The following is a 16625-nucleotide window of genomic DNA, read 5'->3' on the forward strand; positions in this document are numbered from 1 at the left end:
AACAGACTCACACTTCATATTTCTAATTTCACACACAAGAATGACACATGCATAAAAATAGGATATACAGATCCAGCAGATTATAATTGTAACCGTGATATGTTACATGACCTGTTTTGCATAAAGCATCTTCAAGTTATGCATATTCATATTCACAAGCCAATTCTCATAAGGCAAGGAGGAGCGTCACAACTAAGTTATTAATATTCATGTAAAAATTGATCAAATACAAAGAGATTCCCTCCCTTCACTCCTTAGCATAATGTTAATTTAATGTCTATTAGTCCTCTCTATAAAGTTGAGTTATCTTATGAGGTCAAGTGTTAAGCTGATATTTATTCTTGAAGAAACTATTCCTGAATATAATCTGGATAGCTATCAATCATATGTTGGTAAAGGATGGCTAAAAAGGGAAAGTTTGTGCTTCCTGTGTGAATTTATTAACTGCAAATTTATGCAGCTTATTGATGATGACAAGAAAAAATTGAAAGCCTTTGTTAACTCTTTCACTGAATTCCTGTAAGACACTGAACTATGCTTTATTCTACAGATAAAGAGGAAGGAACATAGCTGATTACATAGTGATGACATCCTGTATAACCAAACATCACTCACAAGTACAACCCCAAAGAATATCACCATATAACAGGAAAAATATTATGCATGTACTGTACTAGTAACCATTAAATTTCATTTGGGTTATAACATATAGTTCACACAATGATTAAAATATTACTGTGCTTGGAGGATAGCATATTTCAAAGACCCTTAGTTTTTGTTATGAGAACAAGTAAATAACTTTTCCTTATTCACTTCTGCACACCAGTCATGATTTTATAGACCTCCATCATACCCTCCCCTGAGGGTACGTCTACACTGCATGCTTATTTCAAAATAAGATATTCCAGAATAGTTATTCCGAAACAGCTTATTTCAAAATAGCACATCTACACTGCAGAGAAGCCTCAAAATTAGTCTCAGGCAGGGTTCCCTAATGTAGACGTGCTATCTTGATTTAGAGGCCCACGAGGCACTGGAGAGCAATAACTTAGAATGGCCCTGGTGAGGGGCTATTTCGAAATAGCAGCAGTAGAGCGTCTACGCATGCCTTATTTTGAAATAGCTATTTCAGAATAGGCACTAATTCTCATAGAATGAGGATTACAGATTTCAGAATAAGCTGTTCATTATTCCCTTTTTAAATAATTCCCAACATAATCTTTGTTTTTTTGACTGCCACTGCACACTGAGTGGATGTTTTAAGAAAACTATCCATAGTGGCTCCAAGATCTCTCTTGAGTAGTAACAGCTAACTCAGACCCCATCTTTTTATAGATATAGTTGGGATTATGTTTTCCAATATGCATTTTTTTTGCATTTATCAAAATTGAATTTTATCTACCAGTCTGTTGCTTAGTTACCCAGTTTTGCAAGATCCTTTTGAAGGTCTTCACAGTCTGCCGTGAACTTGACTATCTTGAGCAGTTTAGTATCATTTGCAAATTTTGCCACCCCACTGTTTACCCTTTTTTCCAGATCATTTATACTAAGAGAAACTTTTGGTAATAGAGTATGTGTGTGGAGGAGGTGTTCATAAATTTAATAGCCTTAATTACATATAATTTAAATTAAATTATAAATAGCTCTGACTTTTATTTTTCAGAATTTCTTGAGCACATACCTCTTCCTGCATAAGTTGCCAGAGGAATAGCAGGTAAATAATGTAAACTGATGGTCACCCCTGGGTCTTCACCCCATTTACTCTTCTTCAAGCCCATCCCTCCACAATTAAATTTTTCCAGAAGTATTCATGTCTGTTTTTTACTTTTAACACACTGCCTGGGATACACCCTCACCCCACCGAGGCAGATGGAGAGTGTATCTGCTACTCTTCACAGTCATCTGGCCATGAGGCTCTTACCATGGCTGGGCCTCAGCTGAAAGACCTACTCCCTGGCCAGAGCCAGGTCTGCTAAGAGCTGCACAAGCAACTGTGGTGAACCATGGACCCTCCCATCTGACCCAGGGAGAGCTACAGAGCAAGGACATGGGCTGGGGCTACTCTCAGTCCCTCCACCCCAGGCACCTCAAGAATCCATGACTCGACTTTTGGCTTGGCTGGGGCAGGGCCCCGGGCAGAAGGGGCAGGGCCACAGAGGGGGTAGGGAGTCTTTGCTCCCTCCCCCCGCACCCCACGCTTCATTTTGGCAGGTTCCATTGCTTCTGCTTGTAGCTGTAACTAAAGTAATCCAGAGCGATTTTTCAAGTGCTATCTAATGTGAAGTACTCCAAAAAATCTGGTGCTACTCATCTCAAACTGGACTTCCAGCATTAGCAGATACATTTGACTAATCTCTTGTGACTTCAGCAACTTCACAAGCCTGCTGTGAAGCTACATTAATGTTTCTGAAGCATCCAGACACCGTAGTGATGAGTACCACACAAAAGCCAATAAGGAAATTAAGAATTCTATCTTCAGAGTAGGGTCTCAATAATCTGTAGTAAATAAGGCCTTGGGGTCACACATTGAAGAGTCAGGAGAAAAGAAAGTATTGAACAGCTGCTCATTAAATTACCACTGTCCATCCTGTAGCAGGGTTCCTGTGGAAACAAACAGTATGTGACCATGTAATTAAAGACTGTATCATAATACTGTATCATAACTGCTGTAGCAGGGCAGTTATCTCGCTCCAAGCGAGATAAGAGTTAAACCCAGCCCTGGGAGAGGGCTGGGACCATGGAGCAAACAGCCAAGGCAGATAGCAGCCAATTAGGGCACAGCTGGGTCAGCATTAATAGGGACTGCTAAATTCAGACACAAACTCTTGCTCCAACTGTGGAGTAGAAGAGGGACCTGGTTGCCTAATTAACTAGAGAAGGGACCTGAGCAGTGCTGGGAGAGGCAGGCAGACCGAGGGAGCTCTGGCTTGACCCAAGTCTCAGGCTGCAGGCCTGGTACAGGGGCATGAGGAGTGCTAGGACTGCAGGGAGGCAACCAGGGCAGAAAGCAACAGGTCCACGTCCCCTTGCCAATGATGAGCATCCATTTCACAATGCAGTTTGTCCCTGAGGCAGTGGCTAGATGATGACTGGCAGTGGTTCACTGAGGGAAGGTGGATATAGGGAATTGGGATTCCCTGAGAGGGGATGACTTCAGAGTCAAGTGGCAGATCTGTGGCACAATACCATGAGGAAAGGCACACTGTGGGCTGGAAGGGGCCCAAGGCCTGAGAAGGAGCAGAAGACAGGTAACAAAGACCAAAACAATGTCCAACAGAGGACTCTCCAGGGCTAGAAGAGCTAATTCCTAGACAGAGCAGCATGAGACGTTGCGCTGGTGAGTCACAACCTGTTACATATGCACTGACACTTTAAAAAAAGCTTTTTACTAACTGATTCAGCACTTCTCTGCATCCTTTTCTCTTATTTCTCTAATTTAGGGAAGCTAATATCACGCCTTTTAGTGAGACAACGCACTCAATTTTTTAAACTCAACCAACTCCTTACACATTGCTACACATTCTAAAATAAGGAACATTCATGGGCTGGCAGAATTCTTTTATAGATGTTGTCTTGAACATGATATATGTGTACACATACATGCACGTGCATACACAAATACACAACAAATAATTATATAGCAAAGCTTTCATCAAGATGTCCTGTTTCTTTCCTGTTTGACTAAATGGAACAAAAGAACAATTGTAATTATTCCTTCAAAACTTCTACAGAAGTTGGAAACCGACTTCAATAGTAGCATGAAAGGATTTCCTGAAATATGAAGAGATTCTTTAGCAAACAGGCAATACTTTTCCTTGTTTTCCACTTTACTATGCGAGTGTGAAACTTTTACTATTATACAACGGTTCCAGCTCAGTTAAACAAAAAGATGGTGTTCAAATTAGCCACGTCCATAAATGTGCAAATGAATTAGGGATGTTAAAATGTGTTTATTTTGGTAAACATGAAATTTTCAGTGGGCATACATTTACCCATGCAGGGTGGAGGAGGCAGCTCCATGGGAGCACAGGCTCCCACCTGCACCCCTCTCTCCACGCCGATGCCTCTGATTCATTTCCCTAAAACGAATCCATTTCACTATGGCAACAGTTCTCAAAACTTTTACATAGTATGATTCACATTTTAGATTGAGAGTGGGGGAGAAAAAAGGCCATGAAATAAATTACATAACACCCAGCAGGCAACTACAATAATTAAACAATTGCTTAGATCAACAAATAAAAGTATCTAACTTATTCACAATTGTCCAGTATGGAAATTTAACAACTGGAAAAAAAAGAAGTGGGGACTAAAAATGTGGGTCCTCCAAGAACCACCAGCAAGAACAAAATTTTGTTTCAGCTACACCAGACTAACACGGCTACATTTCTATCACCATTTCTATCACTATCAGAGAGGTCCAAGCAGCACAGCTGTGAAACTCTGCTCTATATAAAGTATGAGTGACAGTCACCCTGTGCACAAGGGTGTGCAGCACAAGGCCTTTGCACTTGTGAAGACTTATTTTGAGGAACAGTGGGACGAAAATGGTATGGATGTAAAATCCCAATTAATCAGCTAACTGGTTAAATATTAGGTTAACCTAATGTTTAACAAGTTAACCAACTAAGCAGGATCTGGGTGGGGGATGCAGGGCTCCTGCTCCCAGCCACGTGTGGGGTGGGCTGCTGGGGCCGGTTTTCTGGCAAGTAAGCTACGTGGCCCTTTCTCTTACAAAGTTTGTGCATATCTGCTTTCAAGTACTGGTGGCTCACACTGGAGGTGCTTTTAACAAAGAAAATTAATAGCTAGTTAAATATTATTTAATTCTAGTTAAAAAAGAAGCTTTTTTCCTGTGCTGAAGGTGTCTTGAAACCTGACCATGGACACTGCAACTATTTCAAAGGCAGGAAAGACTGTGGTCTTCTCAGTGGTGTCCAGTGCCTTTGAAGTACCCACAACAGCTGCGCTAGCAGATAGGAACTGGGGGTAGAGGGTTAATACACTTTCAAATCCACCAGCTGTAAGTAGAACAAAGCTGAGCTAAAGTATATTTCTTTTTTTTTTAAAAAAAAACCCCCACCAATTTCTCTCTGCTGTTCCCTCAGCAAATACTTCAAAAGAGAGTGATTCTGGGAATCAGCTGAAGCGGAAATCAAGAACAACACTAAATGTGGCTGACACTAAATATTGCAGGATCCTAGGGTTTCTCCTAAATTCTTTATTAATTTTAAGGAAATTAAAGTAAATAAAAAATTATATGAAACCTACAGGTATTATTTTTAAAAGACTACAAATTGCATTCCAAATCAAAAAAGAAAGAATCATCCCAAAATTTGAAACCTTTCTTCTGTAAGCAAAGTTTAAAACTCTAGGGTACGCAAATGCTAGGAGTTACTAGCATATCTCATATACAGGAAAACTGAACAATAAGAGTCTGATCCTGTAGCCCTGTTGTGTTTACCCACAGTACTAGTCTCTCTGAAATGGATCATCAATGGGATTACTTGTAGAAGGAAGGACAAGTACTTGTTAAAGTTAATGGAAGACCAAGCCCTATGTGCTCAAGTTGCTAGACAGGCACAATCTATTTTTTCCTTTTATGTACAAATTCCATTTCATAATAGCAATCACACACTTGAGGCACAACATTTCAAAGCAATTATAGCATTTTTCAGATACTGAAGTTATTCAGACATTGGCCTGTTAACCTGTGGAATGCTATAATGTTGCATCACATTGCTCAATTAAACAGTCACTTTAATGGATATTTTGAAATATAGCTATTAATCCCCCAACAATGACAAAAAATGCATGTCCAATAAAACAAGAGAAGGGGAGGGCTGCTTTGAAAAATGTCCTGCTTCTAAATAAAGAATAATACAAATGAGTGAGAAGTGGGCAACATTTAAAGGACATTCTAAAGGGTCTGAAAGAACAGTTCCTGATCTGCATTGGTTATATTGAGTAACCTCGTATTATTACCTGAAAGGGGAACACAAAAAGGTCATAGTATCTAATGACAAACCATCACAATCTATGTGGTTTAAAAGAATATTTAAATTAAATGTGAACAGATATAACAAAAAAGCTAGTAGTGCATAAAAATACTTTTAAAAATTATATTTATGTTCTAGTAGAACAATCCTTAATATTCTTTCCTTAGGTTTCAGTGATGTTAATAAAACATAGATGTTCTTTTGATATAACAAAAGTAGCAGTAAGCCAAAACAAAATGAAATGACAACACAAGACATCTGTACAGAGTATAACATTTAAATTAGTGTTTACACCAAATATTGGTATTGCTACAGAAAGTGTTTTAAAAGATTATCTAGAAAATAGTTTTGAATACTGCACTTGTAAGTTTTTCTTCTTTTAACTTTACTTTTTTATGTTGTGACCCAGGTATCCAAAAGCCATGAATACTGGAAGCATCAAGGTACAAGAAAAAAAATTGCTCACTGATTTTTCAAACCATGACATTTTAAAGAATTATAGTTGTCCTTTGAAGTATGACAAAAACAGTCAAGGATTTGTCAAATGCCTTTAGTATTTTCAACCATGTACATCAAGAGAAAAAAAATTACCACTGATATCAAGTAATAGTAATGTGGTAGCGGTCAGTTTAACTTTTGGCAAACTCCGTATTAGCATACAGTACTATAGCATATGCCCTGAAAACTATGGAAACACAATTTGTGACAGCATTCAACACATACTGCCTCTTCCTATCCCTATTTTGACCCTTCTTACAAGCTCTCACAGCTGGCTGCTTACTGGTGAATCTTCCATCCAGTAACTTAAAAGAGAAAAAGCCTTCTAAGCTTGCCAGATCTATTAGCAGACTATATATTTTGCTAAAAAGCCATACAGGTGGTAATGAAGCCATTTAATAGGCATTTGCGAACACACACATGTATTGTTAGTTTCTGAATTTGCTGATAAACAGTTGTGCATTACTGTAATATTTGCTCAGAACATGTTAATCTATAGGACCTTAGTTTAAAATTTGCTCTGATTATAAAAATAGTATCTCTAAAACATCCTTGCATGAATATTTAGATGAGCTATCAGAGTATTCAGCTTAACCCTTAAAGTTGGTGAAATTTCTTAAATGGGTCTATTGTTACGGAGATTACACAAAGTAAATTAGTGTTCCTTAAAGGCTGGACATCAGGAAAAACTTCCTAACTGTCAGGGTGGTTAAACACTGGAATAAGTTGCCTAGGAAGTGTGTGGAATCTCCATCTCTGGAGATATTTAAGAGCAGGTTAGACAGACATCTGGGATGGTCTAGACAGTGCTTGGTCCTACCGTGAGGGCAGAGGACTGGACTCGATGACCTCTCGAGGTCCCTTCCAGCTCTGGTGTTCTATGATTCCCTTTTTCTAAAAGCAATTAATATTTTTATGAACACACTAAATCTGTGACCAATTATTTTAAATGTCTTCGTTTCAGTCAGTCAAATATGTAGTCATTTGGAATGATTACTTTATGAAGGCTTAAGAGTACACTCAAAATATAAAATCAGCTTAGAAACACTGATTAAGAAAATATAAAACAGAGAAGAGCTGCATCACATATTCCATAATAATTAATGTTGTATTCAGTAGGATAACTGGCTCGCCCTTACTCCAACGTTTTTGCACATAAATCTCTGACAAACTTCAGGGCATATCATAAAACCTGTGACTGACATTTTTTATTTCCAAACGTAATGCTTTTAAATAGGTACCTTCTGCAGGTCCAGTCTCCACCATCTGGCATGAAGTGGAAAACATGCTCCATTTCTTTAGAAAGAAAATGTAGATTTTTTTTTCAAATATCATTTGCTTCATTTGGGTACAGGGATTTGGCTGGAAGGGGGTGAGCAAGAAATGGGAGGGAAGGGAAGAGGGAAACAGTGGGGAGAAAATAGGGGCTGGGTAGAGTGGGGGCAGAGTAGGGACGCAATATGGGCAGAGCCACAGGAAGATGAGGTGAGCTGGGGAGCTTGCCTCCCCAAACAGCAGCTTCACCCACCGCTGATGGTGGGAGCCTGAGGAATTACATATGGCAGAGTCCACCAGGCACATAACACTAATCTGATAGGAAAGTGTAAAAAAAATGCATCAATTTTTGCTAAGCACAATGTTCTGAAAAGGCCACATGCTAAGAAGCATCTTTCCCACATCTAAAATGCACAAAAGAAAAAAAATTATTGCAGCTTCTTTACATCATTCCGATGGTGTACAGAGGTCATTATAACTGCTGAAACCATCCCCCAAAATACTTGTGGCCTGGTTGAGCAAACCTATTGGAAAGGATTTATAGCAATCATATCTAATGGAAGCAGTATGTTGGGAAGTATATTAAGGTAGGAAAAGGCCACTGATTTACGAAAGAAGAGAGGAAAGGCATATAAAGGAGATGGGCCAGTCCTGTTAAACTGGACTAAAGAGAGCAAGTCAAGGCAGAACAAATTATTTGTGGAAAAGCAACATTAAATTGGGTGCTTTCTAAATAATAGCACTGTACTCTTGAAGACACACATCCCACCTATGGTACAGTCTGCTACACTAACAATGAGCTGAGGCTCACTCAGGCGCAGAATTTATAGGAAGTTCCAAAGAACTAGGGTAGCTGAGTTAGTCTGTAACTGGAAAAACTTAAAAAAAACAATGAATAGTCTAGCAGCACCTTAAAGACTAACAAAACATGTAGATGATATCATGAGTTTTCGTGGGTCCAACCCATTTCTAAAGCTCATGATACCATCTACATGTTTTGTTAATCTTCAAGATGCTGCTAGACTATTCGTTGTTTTTCCAAAGTACTGTAAGTAATATTATGCTTTCTGGGTGCCTCTTGGTGCTTTTTATAACATCTAGTCCAAAGAGATTTCAGATTATTTTGCCAATAAAATCTGCTGTGAAATTTAGTTTAAAAAAAGGGGAGGGGAGGGGAGGGGAGGAGAGGTTGGATTCAATGACTTCCTGAAGTCTCTTCCAACCCTATGAATCTGTGAAAAGAGAGCATAGTTATTCTGGGCTGTTCCAGTTGAGCATAAGTTGGAGCATTACATCTTCACACTTCCCTAATTTACACTGGGGGCCAAACAGGCCACTTAGGCTACGTCTAGACTACAGGCTTCTTTCTGGAAAAACTTCTTCCAAAAGAGAGCATCCATACTGCAAAAGTGAATTGAAAAAGCGATCTACTTTTTCGAAAGAGAGCGTCCAGACTGAATGGACGCTCTCTCGCATGTAAGCTTTGATTGCAATGAACAGAATGGCTACCAGGGCACCTGTGCTTTTACCTCCTTACTCTTCTTCCGAAAGAACTCCCTCGTCCCTGTCTACACACGCCATTTTGCGAAAGAGCTCTTTCACAAAAACGCTTCTTCCTCGTAAATGAGGATTGACCAATGCCAGAAAAAACCCTCTGTTTTTTCGATTTTCTTGCAAAACAACACAACTGAAGTGTGGATGTTCCTCAAGTTTTGTTGGAAAAATGGCCGTTTTACTGACAAACCTCTGAAGTGTAGACCTACCCTTAGATTGCAAAGTTGGGGAGACACAACAGGGGACTTAAAGCCACCTTTGGCCCCTACTCTATTCCTGTGATGTGCTGTGCTGTGGATGAACACAGAATCTGCCCCAAAATATTAATTAAAAAAATTAAAAAACTTTTTCATGTATCTTTGGCATTTCTGAGCCACTTACGTGAAGCACAATTTACTAATACTAACATATCAGACTACAATCTTTGGGATTCAGAACTCATTTTCCCCATTTTAATATGAACTTCAAAATGGAAACTAAAAAGCAATTTAAATTAGTAAATGATTAATTAGTGATTTGAGTGCTAAGCTAGTATGAAAGCAAGATAAACTCTGATCTGCAATTAAACTGGACTTCAATATTAGTACTCTGGAAATTAATGTTGCTTTTCACCAAGATGTCTACTGCCAGTGTTAGGTTAAATCATGAAAACAGTAAAACATGTGGTAACCACTGTGGAAGATCTCAGTTCTTTTTGCCAACTTATTTAAATGATTAATGGTCTTCTGATTTGTTATTTAAATATTGCTTTCCATCGCCAGATACTTATTAAAAAAAAAAAAGGATCTGGTCCATTTAACACATACTGGGGAGCACACTATTTACTCAAAGAAATCACCATGCTCTGTAATGAGATATTAGTTCCAAAACCCCACATAATACTCCAAGAATCATAGGCAGAAGCAGCAGCATGGGTGACAGGCAGACTGTCCACGAGGGGAGTTGGTTTTTAAACTGGCTCCCCTTGCAGACCAGCTCCCACCTGGCACCCCATGCTGCTGCCTCTGATACAGAGGCAGCAGCACAGAGTGGCAGAGCTCCTCGGGAGTGGGCCGGAGTGCACTGGCTGCCAGCCCCAGCGACTACAGAATAGTTGAGTAATCGATAAGAATTCAAGAGGTTAATCGACTATTCAATTAACTGATATTTAACACTCCTAGTCTACATACACTAATTTACTCCATACTAGGCTTTGGTGCATGCAAACTTTCTTGCTCTCTCTTTTATCTGTATAACGTCCTTAATCATTTGATCAAGATTTTCCCCACCAACCCAAGTAACCTCTGCAATGGTCTTTGCACTTGTAAAACAATAATTAAAGCTTATTCCCATGCTTGTCTAGCAATTGACATTTCCTACAGGTAGCTTTTACTAAATCATCATGAACAGGAATCATAACTATCCTCTTATCGAAGGGCACTATATACCCAGGAGTCTAGCTGTGACATAAAATTTGAATTAAGAAAAATGGAACCTTCACTATTCCCAAACCACTGCTAAAATAAAAAATATAGCTATAATTGTTCCAACGTGGCAATACAAAGCCTTAATATCTGTATGCTACTATAGTTACATTATGTGTCAGTCAGACCCTTCACAGTATAGATACCGACGTCACGATTGGTAACCATGACAACTTTATAAGGAGATGTGTCAAACTCTGATTTGAAACTAGCTAGTCTCTTTAATTCAATTTACCTTCTAAGTGACATATCGCATGCATTACTCTTCCACCCAAGCTCTGGAGAGGACCTTCATTCAAGGCTTAGGAAAGCTATCCCATTCCTGAACTGCCTAACACAGAAATCTTCTAGACATAGAGAGGCAATGCAAATAACAAAGGGCTCTTCAATACTTGACTCTTCACTAGGGATGCAAGCGGGTAGTCATCAGGTAGTCGAGTAGACTACTCACATTCCCCTACCTTGCTATCTCTGTATCAGAGGCAGTGGGGGTGGAGGGGAACAGGAACGAGTGCTGGGGGGAGCTGGCTTAAAAGCCAGCTCCCCCCAGCACTGTCTCCACAGCACCACCTGCCCCCTCACTGTTGCTTCTAATAGCATGAGGATATGGGGGGTGCGTGAAGCAGCCTTTGCCTGAGGCAGGCTCAAGTCCCTGTCTGTGAGGGGTCCCAGTTCCCTGCTGAGATACCCCACAGACAGGGGCTGCTGGACCTGGCACGAGCTGGGACTGAGCAAGCGTGGCTCAGTGCCAGCTTCTACCGGGTCTGGGACCTACCCCTGCCGAGGCTCTGCAGTTTAAATGTAGTAAGAACCAGGTGGGCAGGCAGCAGATTAAACTGCAGAGCCACAGTGAAGGTAGCTCTTGGATCTGGCGTGAGCTGGGACTGAGCACTTTCCCTCATTGACTAATCGTGAAGTTGACAAAAATGTTATTGGCTACACAATTAGTGAAATAACATCCCTGCTCTTCACCTCTCTACCACTTCTTAACATCCCTACTCTCCTCTACTTCTGCATATCAAAATTAAAGCACTGGAAGGCAATGTTCCCTCTAATTTTTTCCATCGATGTGTGGCTTTTTAATAATGTTACATGCGACAAGGCATGTGAGAATGTGCACCACCTGTGGAAATACAAAACCTAGCTGTAAGCACTCTGCTAATCAGCTGGGCAGCATATGAATTTCTCCTCAGTGGCTGCACAAGTGCCCAGCTCACAGGGAACATTGCTGGAGAGGCTCGTTGAATCTTTAAAATGATAGTCTATCAAAACCACTTAAAGATGACTCTTATAAAAACAAAGATTGTGCCAATAAAGGAAAAAAATGTAAGTAAGAATAGATTAAATGCATTCTTTTCTTTGTCAGACTGAGAACCCTTTAGGAAATAGTGCCCAGATATAGCAGAGTAGAAACAAGGAGTTTTTCTATTTAAAACATGGTTTTGGAAACAGAGGGGTCTGCTTTGACAGAAAAGAATGAATGCCAACGTAATGAACAAGTCAGACCAAGACTAGTCTGGATACTGGAGCTAACGTACCCTGAAAAGACAAATACCACCAAGTAAAAATGTCAACAATATAATTGTAACTGTGCTGGTCTCAGGATATTAGACACACAAAAGTGGGTGAGATAGTATCTTTTATTGGACTAGCGCTTTTATTTTTAGCTATTTGTAACTCATCTCTTGAATGCTTGTCTCTTTTGCCACCACTAGTTGGTCCAATAAAAATATTACCTCACACACCTTGTCTTACCAAATAAAAATGGCAGACTGACCTGTTGCTCATATCTTTGTTTGAGTTCTTCCAATTGCCAAGAAAATTCTTTGGACTGCTTTTCACGAAGAGATTTTGATCTGCTTAGATCTGATTCCACTTTTTCCATCTACAAGATAAACAAAGCGATATTTACTTTTTAAGTGCATAGTTCCAAACACATTGTGACACATTTTTGAAAGCTATTCAACAACCTGAAGATAATTGTCAATAATAAAAACTCGTCATTTGTAAGGAGTGGAAATGAACATATCAGTATGTTGAAGATCATTAGTTAGTTACACAGATATATCACCTATATTCCCAATTAGAATGCAAGGTCTTATTTTTCATTCAATAGTTGTAATATTCCACAAAAATCAATGGAATATTAGATTTATACACACCACTAAGATTATTTATTTAAAATATAGTTTGTGGAAATTTTTGGAAAGTAATGCTCCAAGTTGATTGAAAAACCACACATTTAAAATAAATGTATCTTAAAATCAGGGAAGAACCTTAAAAGAGAATTATTTGGCAGCAAGTTGTCTGAACACAGTCATTGCCTATGAATAAAGAGTCACACATATTCCCTTATATGGTATCAAGGAAGCAATTTCATAACTCAGATAACAAAGGCTTTTGTATCAAAAGCACAACTGTCAACTCCGTTGTATTTCAAGGGTTTATGTTCGTATGACACCTCACTTTTTACCCACCAAATCCATTTAAGATCTAGGTCTCAAGCTAAGTAGCAGTACCTCCCTAAAGGGAGCAGAAGAAGGAAGGGGAGTTTAACTGTCAGGAATCCACTTTCCACTGCAAGTCTCTTGATTATACCAAAAGAAGAAAAACAATGAATATCTGTACTCCCCAAGGTAAAATCCTATGTGGCCTAAAAGAATGCCCATAGATGTATTTGTCAATAGCTCAAATAACACTTCTAAGCCAGATAAAGAGGAGGAAAATGATCACTAATCATGGGGAAGTAATTAAAAGCGATCTCCGGTTAAGGGGAAAATGCATGGCTGGGAATTGTTTTCCCAGATATAGGAAGGGGATAAACTAGAGCCCTGAGGAGTGACTAAAGGTCACTCAGCTGCAGGTAGATCAGAAACAGCCCATGCCTCTCTTTCATGTCCTCCCCAAATAAGCCCTTAAAAAAGTGGCCTCTGCTACTATCATCACCTTCTCACTCCTCTCAGTCCAGTTGAGCCCTCTCCTTGAAGCCCATCGTTTCCACATCTCATACATCAAAGAAAGGGAGGCCCCTTAGTTTTCTCCAACTACACTTAAAAATGAAGAACTTAGGCAAAATAAAGTTCAAAATATTAAAAGAATCATCTTTTAATACTGAAAATATTGTATACATTTTCTGTGTCAATTTTTACAAATACAGTAATATATTATATAAACTCTACAGATAAAACAGTATGTTTCTGTTACTCAATCTCTAGCACAGAAAATGCATATTGGCCATAAGTGCAATGAGGTTTTCTGATTCTCATTCGCCAAGCTCAACAAATACTAGAGCCAAAATATTGTCACATATTCTGTTTATTCATTTTTTGGCAGTTACTATTTGGCTTTGTAAATACTTTTCTTTTGTGAGTGATGTGTATACAGTGCTTTTAATCTAGAGTTTTATAAGCTAGTCTGATTTTTCTCTCTTTGCTTTGATGTACCATGCAGTGTAGGCTATTAAAATCAATTGGCCAACACTCGAAGCAGCACTCATGAAAATACCAGTATATGTATACCCAAATAAACAATAATAAAAGAAGTTTTATAACAGGACAGGCACCTACATCAGGAAAAAACAAAACTGAGCTTAAAGTTGAAATTATTTCAGTCACCCATCTAATGGACATCAGATGACTTAATAATCATGAGCTTATTGAAAAATAAGAAGCAGATGGCAAGTAAATATCACAAAATCATAAATTACATTAATAAATAAACCAAATATTGATTATACTAACTGATAATACCAGACCCCAGTCCATTTGTAACTTCCTTAATGTTACAATGAAAAAAGAATTTAAAAAGTTTAATATTTGCTGTGAAGTTCAGAGTCCAGTGTTGCTATAGTTACTAAAGATTTCACTTTATGATGTCAATAGGTCATTCTATGCTCTACCCAACTATGAAAAAGCAATGGCATTTGCTCCAATATTGTATCACATTGTCTCTAGAAGAACATATGTAGCTTATCTAAGAATTGGGAGCACGAGTGGAGGAAAAATGAGAAAGGATGGGTACAAACAGAGCTTCAGTATTGTTTCTCTGAAGTAATCACTTGAAACTTAGTCACTGTAGTGTTATTTCCTACATTGTCTTATATTATCATTTGCTCTTTATGAACCTGACTCAGAGAGGTGCTGATCACTTGCAGACCTCGCTGAAGTCAATGAGAGTTTTAAGAGTTCAGTACTTCTCAGGAACTATGTTCTGAATTGCTAGATAAGTGTTTAGAAGGCATGTACTGATTGCAACACAACATAACATTTACAACATGGTTTGACATGTCTTCGCTGAAAAGCAATAGCCTTGAAATACTTGCTATATAGATAATTTTGCTATATGATTAATAAAGGCAAAGCACAAACTTGATTTTCTCTGACAAGGAGGAGTGTGCAATTGACATTTCCATTTTCTCGGATGAACATATAGGACCCAATTCTGCCACACTTTTCACATTAGGTAACATGTTACTCTGAAAGTAGCTCCACTGAAAATAAAGGAATTCATCAACTTGAGTAAATGTGCTATAATTAATCCTATGATGAGCTATCTTAGAAACCCAGGGATAGATTGTACTACTTGAACACATCAGAATAAGAGGTAGTATTGGGCTTCAGAAGCACTAGCATACAGCAGCAGCCTCCCTACCAGGGTTGAGAGACTCAGGGTCACTCTACAACACTACAAAAGCCAAGCAGACTTTGCTGGAGGCTGGTGGTCAAGCTCTGTAGTCTGTGGAAGCAAATGGTCTTCAAAGCTCTGATATCCAGCCCAAGATGCACTTCCAAGTGCCATCTAAATGTTTATTTTTAAAGCAGTTGTTCACACCCTGCAAACCCAGAGCGTCTACCTGGGTTGGGAGGCTTGCTGCAAAGAGTTGCAGCAAGCTGTGTACACTGGAGAGCAATTTGTGACATAACCTTTGAGGGGTGCACCATAATCCTCTCCAAGTGGCCAGTCAGATCAATTGGCTTGAGCTCACAGAGGAGAAATCACTGTTCCGTCTATTGCCCCCTCCCTCTTGGCCCAGTTGCTCTGGTGGGAGGCATTTGGCGCACAGCCCTTTGTTCTCCCCACAATGTCAGAGTTGCAATTCCTGCAGATTGTACGTGGCATATGTACAATATGCCAATATGAAAGGGGGATTTGTACTTGTTTTTACTCATCTATATGGTCATAAAAAGCTTGGCACAATGAGGGTCTCATGAAACAATAAATCCGAAGAAGATTCTTAACAGATGTAACATCAGTGTCATACCCTCCACCCTTAAATTATTTCTAAGTGATAATAAGACCATTTGAAATACACCCCTATATTCTGTTTCTTTCCTGTCAATCCTTCACAGAAAAAATATCACCAAAGATAACTGGGCACTTATGTTATTGATTTCTTTCAAAATTATCAATTTAATAAAGCATATTAAAAATTTCTGCTTTAAACAAAAAACTGCCAATAATCTTCTCCTAAACCATTCTTGTATGAAAAAAAGTGAATAATTATTTACAGTAAAACTCCAATAGTCCAGCACCCAATTGTCCAGCACTCCCGATAGTCTGGCATCAAAATAGCAAGCGCTCCTGACGGAACCGGGATGGAACCCGGAACTGCTCAGATCAGTCACTCTCACGTGGGTTACAGCAGCAAGGGGAGGTGTTTGGCTCCAGGAAAGGGGAAGGATGGGGAGGAGAATTGGGTTACGTGCGGCGTCCCGGCCAGCTCACTGAAAAGCCAGCCGCTCAGTGCATGTGCCCCAGTGCCTAGAGGGAGACTCGCGGCTGTACCGGTACCCAAGCATAAGGTTGCGGGCGGGGGGGGGGAGGCAGTGAGATCGGG

At 39.3% G+C, this 16625-nt stretch overlaps 1 protein-coding gene across 8 annotated transcripts in view; it reads right to left on the reverse strand.

Annotated features, from left to right (window-relative positions):
* CEP112 (centrosomal protein 112) overlaps window positions 1–16625 on the reverse strand; it is a 359448-nt gene that overhangs the window by 149335 nt on the left and 193488 nt on the right. For all 8 annotated transcript variants that reach the window (XM_075903958.2, XM_075903952.2, XM_075903955.2 and 5 more), the window contains one exon: window positions 12567–12674. In XM_075903958.2, coding sequence (XP_075760073.2) covers window positions 12567–12674 — 108 coding nt within the window. The remainder of the gene's footprint in view (window positions 1–12566; window positions 12675–16625) is intronic.

Source organism: Pelodiscus sinensis, chromosome 20, assembly GCF_052426305.1.
Source record: "Pelodiscus sinensis isolate ZL-2025 chromosome 20, ASM5242630v1, whole genome shotgun sequence".
Classification (NCBI taxonomy): Eukaryota; Metazoa; Chordata; order Testudines; family Trionychidae; genus Pelodiscus; species Pelodiscus sinensis.